The 10,981-nt window shown below is 40.9% G+C and overlaps 1 protein-coding gene across 1 annotated transcript; it reads right to left on the bottom strand.

Annotated features, from left to right (window-relative positions):
- Positions 1-3,052: 3,052 nt before the first annotated feature.
- LOC131837831 (large ribosomal subunit protein bL17m-like) lies at positions 3,053-3,780 on the bottom strand. The gene has a single exon (XM_059183497.1). The coding sequence runs from the start codon at positions 3,746-3,748 to the stop codon at positions 3,230-3,232; it is 519 nt and encodes a 172-aa protein (XP_059039480.1). The 5' UTR covers positions 3,749-3,780; the 3' UTR covers positions 3,053-3,229.
- Between the last annotated feature and the right edge of the window lie 7,201 nt (positions 3,781-10,981).

The raw sequence follows: 10,981 nt of genomic DNA, 5'->3' as shown, positions 1-10,981 counted from the left end.
ACATTCAAATTTAATTTAATTTTTAAATTAAAAATGTTCCAAGATTCATTGTTTATGCACCACACCCAGTTCTCCATGCAATATGTGCACTTCTTAATATCCACCACCAAGCTTACCCAACCCCCCAGTCCCCTCACCTCCAAAACCCTGTTCATTTCTCAGAGTCCACAGTCTCTCATGCTTTATCTCCCCCTCTGGTTTCCTCCCCCAATTCACTCTTCCTTCCCTTCTCTTAATGTCCTCCATATTATTCCTTATACTCCACAAGTAAGTGAAACCATATGATAATTGACTCTCTCTGCTTGACTGATTTCAGCATAATCTCCTCCAGACCCATCCATGTTGATACAAAAGTTGGGTATCCATCTTTTCTGATGGAGGAGGCATAATACTCCATTGTATATATGGACTATATTTTCTTTATCCATTCGTCTGTTGAAGGGAATCTTGGTTCTTTCCACAGTTTGGTGATTGTAGCCATTGCTCCTCTGAACATTGGGGTACATATGGCCCTTCTTTTCACTACATCTGTATCTTTGGGATACATACCCATTAATGCAATGGCAGGGTCATAGGGTAGCTCTACTTTTAATTTCTTTAGGAATTTCCACACTGTTTTCCAAAGTGGCTGCACCAACTTACACTCCCACCAGCAGTATAAGAGGGTTCCCTTTCTCCATATCTTCTCCCACACTTGTTGTGTACTGTTTTGTTGATTTTGGCCATTCTGACTGGTGTAAGGTGGTATCTCAATGTGGTTTTGGTTTGGATCTCCCTGATGGCTAATGATGATGAACTTTTTTTCATGTGTCTGTTAGCCATTTGTATGTCTTCTTTGGAGAAGTGTCTGTTTATGTCTTCTGCCCATTTTTTGACACAATTATCTACATTTCTTAGCCACCTGTAACTAGTAGTTCCTCTATTGAACAGCATGGAACTAGACCTTGGAGGAGAGGCCAGGCCTGAAGTTACAGATGGAGTTATCCCTTATGGGTGATAGTTGAAGCCATAAAGAGAGGAGCATAAGTAAATGGGAAGGGAAGAGGGCAGAGGATTAGAAATTGGGGAATACCAGCATTTAAGGTTTGGTCAGAGAAAGAGAGATGGAGAAAATATTGTTAGAGAGTCCAGAAGGGGCGGTGTCCTGTAAGAAAAGCAGAAGAGAGTTCCAAGAGGGGAGTGGTCCACCTGTGTTATGTACCATTGGCTGAGTCAATACACTGAGAGCTGAAAATACCATTGATCGTACCATGTGTTCCAAGGAGGCCTTGCATCTTTGGCAGTGGTGGAGCTTGACCACCTGGTGGAACTGAGGCCCCACTTGTAGCTCCTTTGCCTTCTCTGGCGAACATATGCAAAAGGCCTTAGGTAGGCACTAGCTTTGGTTGCTTTATGGGTACTGGAGGAATAAATATTTTAATACTGATTCTCATGACTAATTTGGCAGAGATTTTAAAGATGACACTCTACGCACTGTTTTCTACAACATATCCCTATAGAACATTATTAGAAGACATTGGAAGATTATGATGGTTGTTTCCACATTGAAATATTAATGTATGAGTCAAATGGATGGTTTTTGAACCTGAAGGATCAAATAGTTTCACTTAATTGTATTAACCAAATTGATTTTAAACCAGCAGAATTATTTGCAGAGCTCAAGAAGTCATTATGCTTCAACCAAGCGAGATAAATGGGTCACCTTGGGATTTGCAGCTGGAGTTTGCCTTTATGACAATACATTGGGAACAAAGTCATTAGTCCTAAAGAGATTCTCTCAGCAAAGGTTCACCCAACCTGTCTTGATTAATTTTTCAAAAGCACATGAGGAGGTTTACCAATTACACTTCCAAGGCTTGATTGGATCAGCTTCACATGGTTGCACAGTCCTCATATTGCTGCTTTTAGCTCCGACTGACTACAGTGGTTAAAAAAGGTCTGATGGAAATGAACTATGAACTAAATTCTAATACGATCTAAGTGTGTCTGCTTTAAATTATGGCATATTTGAGATGCTGCATTTAAAATGATCTAATGCAAATCTCAGGCTGTTTTTTGAAAAAGTAGCCGGGGAGCAAATATTAATTCCTTTTGGCCTCTGAAAGACATTGTGGCAGAAAACAGTAAGATAATGGGAGATGAGAGAGTAACCCATTGCAGACAAGTTCTTAACCCATTAAGACAAGTTCTTCCTTCACTGTCCCTCTCCTCCTTTGTTTCTACAGCAGTTTTCATTATAGCAATGTGGTTGTAAGTGAGCTGCATTTCACCCATATTGAAACAAATTGCTTTTTCTTTCTTCTTCTTTTTTTTTTTTAATTTATTTGACAGACAGAGATCACAAGTAGGCGGAGAGGCAGGCAGAGAGAGAGGGAAGCAGGCTCCCCGCTGAGCAGAGAGCTCGATGCGGGGCTCAATCCTAGAACCCTGGGATCATGACCTGAGCTGAAGGCAGAGGCTTAACCCACTGAGCCACCCAGGCACCCCCAAATTGCCTTTTCTTTTCTGGCTTCTCATAAAATCTTGCTCCTCAAAGCAAAGGACTGGTGGTCCTTTGCCCACCAGTAACTGTATCAACTGAGAGCTAGTTAGAAAAGCCCAGATTTTTACTAAATTAATCTATATTGATTCACTGGCACATCAAAAGCAAGAAGCATTCCCTGAAGGGACTGGATGGCCTCAAGACAGTGGTTGGCCACCCCAGCTGCATATTTAAATTGCCTGGGCTGCTTTTAAGCCCTTAGGTTCCTTGGGATTCCAACCTCAGGGATTCTGATTTAATTGGCCTGCAGGTGGAGCCTGGGGATCCTTGAGTTTCAAAACTTGTGCTGGGGACTCAACTCTGCAGGCTTGAGATTCACTGCCTTAAAAGCTGAATGTGGCTAGGTGCCCTTATTTTCAAATTTACCATCCTAAAAACAAAACAAAACAAAACAGAACAGTTTTAATATATTTCATATAATTTCTTTGTTGCTGCATAAAGGAAGCCTAGAAACTCAGGATTTCTTTCATTCAATCCATTCATTAATTAAATAACTTTTTTTTTTTAAAATTCATATAAGGAATTTTATCTACTGCAAAGAGATGAGTATCTGGCTCCTCAGAAGCTTCTTGTCTCCATTAAGACCGTCCATTAACAACTCTAGCTCCAGTTCTTCTTAGAGATTAAAAGCTCCAAAGGCCTGTGATCACGGGCATTGATGAGTGTGCACACAACCTCTGGTCCCAGTTAAATCCCTGGCGTTTGAGCTGTGTGGGAGCCGTGGATGCTTGCTTTCTGGTCTTGCTGCAACCCTTGAAGCAGCTGGTTTAGAAGTGTAAGGTTGCTGTCTCTGCGAGGCACTGGTAGGGGTGGGAGGCAGTTCCCCTTATACTCGATCACTGCCATCTTGGCCCGATCCTGCTCACTGCTATTTGGGATCTGCAGCATTCTCGTGTAGCCCCCATTTTGACCTTGGTAACGAGGGGCCAGTACTTGAAACAGCTTTGGGATCAAGTCTTTCTCCGTAAGCCAGAAGTCGGCCATGCGCATGGCTTGTTCGTTAGTGTCTCCCAGCTTCCCATAGTCGATGAGCTTCTCGGCGTAGCCCCTCATTTCGTCCACGCGCGCCCATGATGCCTCGATGCGTTCGTGTCGCACCAAGCCTGTAAGCAAGTTCCTCAACAGGTGGATGCGGGACTCCGGACCAAGGCCCAGACGGCGGAATACGCAGCCATGGGAGATGGCGGCTGCAACTGACAGCCGCATATTTTCTAGCTTCTCTCCGCCCCTACGAGGCCAGAACTCAATAACTTTTTTTTTTTTTTTTTAAAAGAAGATGTTTTTTAATCTCATGCCTAGCTGTCCCAGCTATTTCAATCTTGCTTTAAGCTTTGATATAGTAAGACCTATTCAGTGTCTCCCAAAATGTGAGGGAAGACATAGAAAACAGAGAAAGAGGAGTTTTTGCTTTATTTATTATTTTGGTAGAGTAAACACTGACTATCACAAGAGAAAAGAACTTTGATTATAAAATTCAGTGTACAAGTGAAAATAGGTAAGTTTGCCAGATAAAACACAGGAAACCCGGTTAAATTTGAATTTCAGATTAGCAGTGGATGCTTTTTTATTCAATAGTTTAGTAATATTTTTGTATAAGTATTTAGTATGAGTATATCCCACGCAAATACTTGAGACATACTTTTATTTGCTAAATCTGGCAACTCTAACAATAGACCATGTAAAATGAGGAGTAAATTATATCTATAATTAGTAAAAATTGGCACCTATATTTTGTGCTTGCAGGATGTTTAGGTAAAACGCCGTTTGTGGAATATTTTACAATTTAAAGAGTGATAACACGCTCCCTATTACAGCTCAATAGAAAAATTGCATTTTTTACCCAGAACACCTCTTCAAGGTGAGGATTGAAACACAATTCTGTGCATTCTGATGACCATTCTACTGATAATTATTACTAATTTATGTGTAAAAAATGGAACCAAAGCATAACACTGCCTCTTAAGACAAAAACAAAACAAAGGGAAGAAGGAAAGGCAGAATTGAACAATCTGAGCTGCTGGAAAATCTGGCCAGCAGAGGGTGCCAATGTATCACTGATGAATTTTGAGTCACAAACGCTTCCTTTTTGCAATGCTTTGTGCAACTTAGATTTTATTGAAATATTTATTAAGTCGACCTCACCATGCAGTGTCGTTAAAGCAGATCAGAAACTAAACACAGTTCCAGGGTGCTGTTGAGCACTCCCATTGCCACAAACAATGGATTTCTTTTACAAACCAAGATCCTAGCCCCTTTTGGCCATTGGAAGCGCTGTGCTTCTGGGTTGGTCTGGGATGCTTGGATCTCTGCAAGTAGGTGCAACTGTGGGAGGGATCAGAGGTCCAATGAGCAAAGGCGTTGGCCAGTGGAGTCTTACCACGTGAAGGAAGTAAAAATCCCGTTTGGGTGGGAGACGACTGTGGCTGGCCTGACTTGACTCCTAAACCAAAGAACAGAGGGTCACGCGCCATGGTTCTGTCCTCAAAGATATGTATAGGTCTAGTTCAATGCAGGACAATTTTATTTTCTCCACAGTACGCCTGTATGGACTGAGAAGGAGCATTTGTCGTGGCCTGCTTTGTGCAAGGCTTGGCAGCTTCTATGTTTGATTTCACTCTGGGCTCATGACAACCCCTGTGAGGTAGGTGTTATTTTCATCTGTTTACAGATAAAGACAAAAAAAAACACAAAAACCCTGAAGCTGTGGGAAAGGACATGTTTCCATGGACACTGTTCTTGCAAACAGTGTATTGCTTTAACACTTGTCCAATACAATGTTTCCCAAACTTTCTTCTGAAAGACACTAATGCCCTTCAAGGTTTCTTAAGTTTTCCTTATGAAATAATTTTTGCAAAATGTTGCAAACCTTAATCATCTTTTAGAATTTCACAACACACAAAAATGTGCTAAAGTTTCTTAAGAAATTCTGTGGCAGTGAAACATTGAACTTTGTACAACTCAGGTTTCTTTTTCTTTTTTCTTTTTTTTAAATTTTATTTATTTATTTATTTATTTATTTGACAGAGAGAGATTACAAGTAGGCAGAGAGGCAGGCAGAGAGAGAGAGGAGGAAGCAGGCTCCCTGCTGAGCAGAGAGCCCGATGCGGGACTCGATCCCAGGACCCTGAGATCATGACCTGAGCCGAAGGCAGCGGCTTAACCCACTGAGCTACCCAGGCGCCCACAACTCAGGTTTCTTAATCTTGATTGGCTAATGAGCCTTCTCTCCATTTTTTTTTTTTTTTAAGATTTTATTTATTTATTTGACAGACAGAGATCACAAGTAGGCAGAGAGGCAGGCAGAAAGAGAGAGGAAGGGAAGCAGGCTCCCTGCTGAGCACAGAGCCCGATGCAGGACTCGATCCCAGGACCCTGAGACCATGACCTGAGCCGAAGGCAGAGGCTTAACCCACTGAGCCACCCAGGTGCCCCTCTCTCCATCTTTAATAGAACACCCTCAGTATTGTGAGACATGCTGTACATTTTGTGGAACATGGTTTGAGAAACATGGGTCTGATGACTACATATAAGAAATACATTTCATGTAGGAATTAAGGGAATTGTTTCATTATTAATATCCTCATCATCCCAAAACGTATTCAGCTTCTTCTGTTTGTCGGAAATTGGGTTAGGACCCACAGGTATGACCCGGGTCTTACTGTAGAAGTTTTACGGTTCCAATGAAGAGGTAAAAATGCTGTTTGGATGGGAATGTAACTTTAATTCCTGGAATCTCATTCCTCTAATTTTTAGGGTTGGGTGATGTTAGCAGGTAATACAGTTTCCAATGATTTCTTAATGTGGCATTCTGTTTTGTTCCCCCTAGTGAACAATTACCTTTTTCTTCCATTAATTTAGTATGGCTCAGATACTTGGAGGATGAGAAATTTCAACATTTGATTATGAGTAAATCCTAGATAGAAATCATTAAGAATCATATATCTTTGACACACCCTGGGAAAACAGATGTTTTCATTTTCACACACAACTGCACGTGTGTGCGCACACACACACACACACTCAATTTCATCTCATCAGTGCATCATATCTTCATGTCATTTGTTAGATGAACAAAAGCAAATGAAGGATGTGGATATCTATGTCAGGGATTGGTCAAAGGATTTGGAGTTTGAAGAATGAAGAATTGGAGGTGTTTTTCAGTAATTCTGATGGCTGGGAAGTTCTCACTAAGCCAGAGTAATCTGCAGCCTTTCTTCTCTAGAGATGTGGTATTTCACCTGATCCTGGCACCTTTTCTCTGAGAACCCTTTAAAGCCTTATCAAGCAATGTAGCAGGCTACCAACAGGGAAAATGAAATTAATTCATAGTTACACCACTAATAGAGGAGTTGGAAATGAAATATTCAGTTGTGATTAGATATGCAAAAGGAAATGTGAAAATGATGAAATATAATCCAGATAATTCTATCTTGAAATATACTTTTCTGAGGCATTCAGATGCCTATAACAAAAAATAGATTTTTCTTCCTGAGTCACCTTATGTAAGCCAGTCCCCTGACTTCACCCTATGTGTCCTTTTGAAGTAGGACTCTGCAAGGAAAGGCCCTGGTCACACAGCCCTGCTTTGGGTCATAACCTATGACCTCTGACTATTATGACCTCCATCTGCCAAATTCATCTTCTTGGAGAGAATAGACAAGAGGCTTTATCTTTTCTTCTACATATCTTAGCAGCCTTCTCATCCTATTAAACCAACAGGCCTTATTTATTCAGGTCACAAATAACCGAGCAGGGTAGAAATAATAGGATACTGGTGGCAAATTGTGTTTTTCCACATCATGACTGTAAATAACTTACCTGAGACAACTTTTCAGAAACCAATTTCAGTACAACGTTTTAAACCAAAATCCAACGAAAGAAGTCTTTTGTTTTTTTTCACATAATGCAGTTGTGATTAAGAATGATTATTTTCTCTTTATATTGATAATGCCTAATCTTATCCTCTTTATGAGTTTCACTTTAATATCGAATAACAGTGGACATTTCAGGAAACGTGCTTGCAATGGAACTATGAACTCACTTGGAATTGCAGAGAATGTCCACATGGGTGTTTTTCACGTGAAACTGGAAGTGGCTCATGATATTACTCTGGATAGTTTCCTAGGTGAACAAGACACATATCTGACAATACAAATAGGATGATTCGTGTCTTGATCTAAATTGTCATCATTTTCAGGCTTTCTACCTTGATATCTCTCTGTTTCTTATAAGAACACTGTGCCAGAAAGAAAGAAACAGATCAGTTCATCATTTAAACATTAAAATTCCCTACATTAAGAAATTGAGGATGCAAAACAAAAGGAATTGCATCTGGGAGTTATTGGCTGCAATCTCTTCTAGCACCACTGGTAAGTCACAGATCTGATATAAACTTGTTAGGGCAACGTAAGCAACTGAGGACTCTGTAATCACTTGTCTGTGTCAAGTTTTCAACACCCATAACTCTAGTTGTGGGATAAAATCATTCTTAGATTCAGTTAACCAAAAACCAATACTTGTATTTGTTTTTTCAACAAGTATTTATTGAGTACCTGTTTTGTGCTAGGCATCATTCTGGGCACTGGGATATGGTGAACATGATGGACAAAGTCCTAGTTATCTTAGAGCTTACTTTTCAGTGGGGATAATGACAATAAGTAACTTTACATAGAGTCTGTAAAAAAGATAAAATAGGTAATGTGGTTGAAAGTGAGGGGGGCACCTGGGTGGCTCAGTGGGTTAAAGCCTCTGCCTTCGGCTTGGGTCCTGATCCCAGGGTCCTGGGATCGAGCCCCATGCTGGGCTCTCTGCTCAGCAGGGAGCCTGTTTTCTCCTCTCTCTCTCTGCCTGCCTCTCTGCCTGCTTGTGATCTCTATCTGTCAAATAAATAAATGAAATCTTAAAAAAAAAAAAGTGAGGGGTATGGGTAAGAAAAGTCCTCTGTGAGGGAGTGTTCAATAAGATGGAGTCAGTTATAAGAAGGTAAAGGAGAAGAGCATCTTAAACACTGGGAACAGCAAGTGCAAATGCCCTGAGGCAGTGGCAAATTTGGAATGTTCAAGGCAATGGAAGGAACTCTTAAAGCTGGAGTGTAGTATGTAAAGGTGTGAGAATGAAAGGTAAGGAAGGAGAGGCAGGTAGGGATAGGCTCTGTGAGATATTGTAGAGCCCTGGTGAGGAGTCAGGATTTTATTCTATGTGTAGTCAAGAAACTGTTGAAGAGTCAAAAGAATGGTTTTAGCCACTGTGAGGAGAATGACTAGGAGCAAGAGTGGGAACAGGAAGACAATTTGGCATATTTCAGGTAAGCCCAGGATCTTTGGACTAAAGTGGAAATAGTGGAAGTGTAAGAAAAGTGGTTGATTCTAAAAAATACTCTGGAGGGAGAAATAATAGAATATATTGGTGGATTAGATGTGGGGATTGGAGGGAAAGAGGTACTTGTTCTAAGCAATCTACTGAGGTGGGAAAGAATGATTTTAGGGGGTGAAAATTTAGAATTGGATTCAAAAGTGGTTAGTTTCACATGTTTATTGGATGTCAAAATCAGATCTGTCAGAGCTGAATATATAATTGTGGGCATTATATGCATATGGATGCTATGTGAAAACCAGGGGCTGGACTAACTGACCTTAGGAGACAGTGTGGATCCAAGAGAAGATGGTCCAGAACAGCATCCCAATTGTCACAGCAATTCAGAGGTTGGGAAGAGAAGGAGGAGCCAGCAGAAGAGATGGAGAAAGCATAGCTAGCATGGTAGGTGGAAAGCTGCAGAAATCTGGTGTTATAGAAACCAAAAGATAAATTGTTTCAGGAAGGAAGTGTGTACTAATGCTGAGAGATACATTAAGAGGACAACAGGGAAGAGAAATGATCATTACATTTGTCTCTTAAAGGTTATGCATGACCTTCCTTGATCAGAATGAGAGAGAGTGAGACTTGATCTTTTTCTTTAAAGAACTGATGATGTCGTCACAGACAACAAAACCAGTCCTAAGCAGCACTCCATTCTGTGGTGACATGTAACGTCTGAGTACGTGTGTTACTGTGGAAACCCAGGTTGTTTGTGGACTATTACTCTCTCTAGCTTTAAGGGCCTCTAGAGGTCAGGTAGGCTAACTTTCACCTTAGGCCTTCTTCAATGTGCAGACAATTGTCAACATTTGCACGAACATTTCTGGGGATGGAATTTCATCTTATAAGAGAGTCTAATCTCTGGTTGGATGGCTTTGGTTTCTGAGGGCATGGAAGTTTATCATGCCAGGATTTTTTAATGTATGTCTTTACATGCTATTTCTCCCTTTTATCCTTCTACTGTGTGTGTGTGTGGGGGGCGGTGGGGAGGTGGTGGGGAGTAGAAAGAGCATGGGTTTCTGAGTTAGATAGACAGAGGTTCATATCTTGACTCTGGCACCTGTAGCTGTTCAGTTTTAGGCAAACTCGTTTACTTTTTGGGTATTGGCCTCTTGATTAGTAATGGGGGACAACACCACATATTTCATAGGGTTATTATGGGGGCAGAATGAGATGGTCTGTGTAAAACACTCACCAAATGCCTGGTAAACAGCAGGTGCACAGCAGATGTTCAAGACCCTTCCCTCCCCTAGTTCCATGGTGAGACCAGCTCTTGGCTTGGCTGGGGGCTTCCTCTGGGGGAACTTTCTTGACATTCTCCTTTCCTCCTGATCACACAAGTTTTATTCCTATATTTTCCTTAGTGTGTACCTACATCCTACCATGTAGCACATGGCATTGTGACTGGTCACTTAATTTCTCTCTAAGAAATAAAAAGATTGTAAACCTTTGGAGACTGGGAAGTATTTTCATTTTCAGGAAGATAAAATAGCATAGTGATTAGGGGTGTAGCTTGAAGCCAGATTGCTTGGGTTTGACTTTCAGCTCCATCTCAGCTGACAGGTCTTGGGCAATTTATTTAATCTCCCTGTGCCTTGTTTCTTCATTTGAAAAATGGGTGTAATCCTGATACTGAAAAATTTGAGTGAGGATTAAATTAATAGTTCTTATAAAACTCTGGAGCAGTGCCTGGCTTGTAATCAGCACTCCATAGATGTCTGTCATTGGAAGAATGGTCTCTGAAGCCTCTGCAGTGCCTGATTTGGGGGTAGGCTCTCTAAGGGAGCTAGTCTGTAAGGACTCTACAAAGTGACCAAACAGAGAACATGACTTACTGCCTAGATGGGTAAATAAAGCACAGATAATAATATTATTGTAGATGATCTTTAAAAAAATAAAATTTCTAGGGGCTAGGTGGCTCAGGTTGTGATTCCAGGTTCTTGGGATTGAACCACGTGTAGTCTGCTTCTCCCTCTGCCCCCACACTCCCTCATGCTCTCTTGCTCTCTCTCAAACACACAAATAAAATACTAAAACAAATGAAATTTCAGAAGTTACACATAAAAATATTCTTTTTGTAAAAGA

Source organism: Mustela lutreola, chromosome 8, assembly GCF_030435805.1.
Source record: "Mustela lutreola isolate mMusLut2 chromosome 8, mMusLut2.pri, whole genome shotgun sequence".
NCBI classification, from domain to species: domain Eukaryota; kingdom Metazoa; phylum Chordata; class Mammalia; order Carnivora; family Mustelidae; genus Mustela; species Mustela lutreola.
The sequence above is the reverse complement of the archived record's forward strand: the minus strand, read 5'-3'. Positions and strand labels throughout refer to the sequence as shown.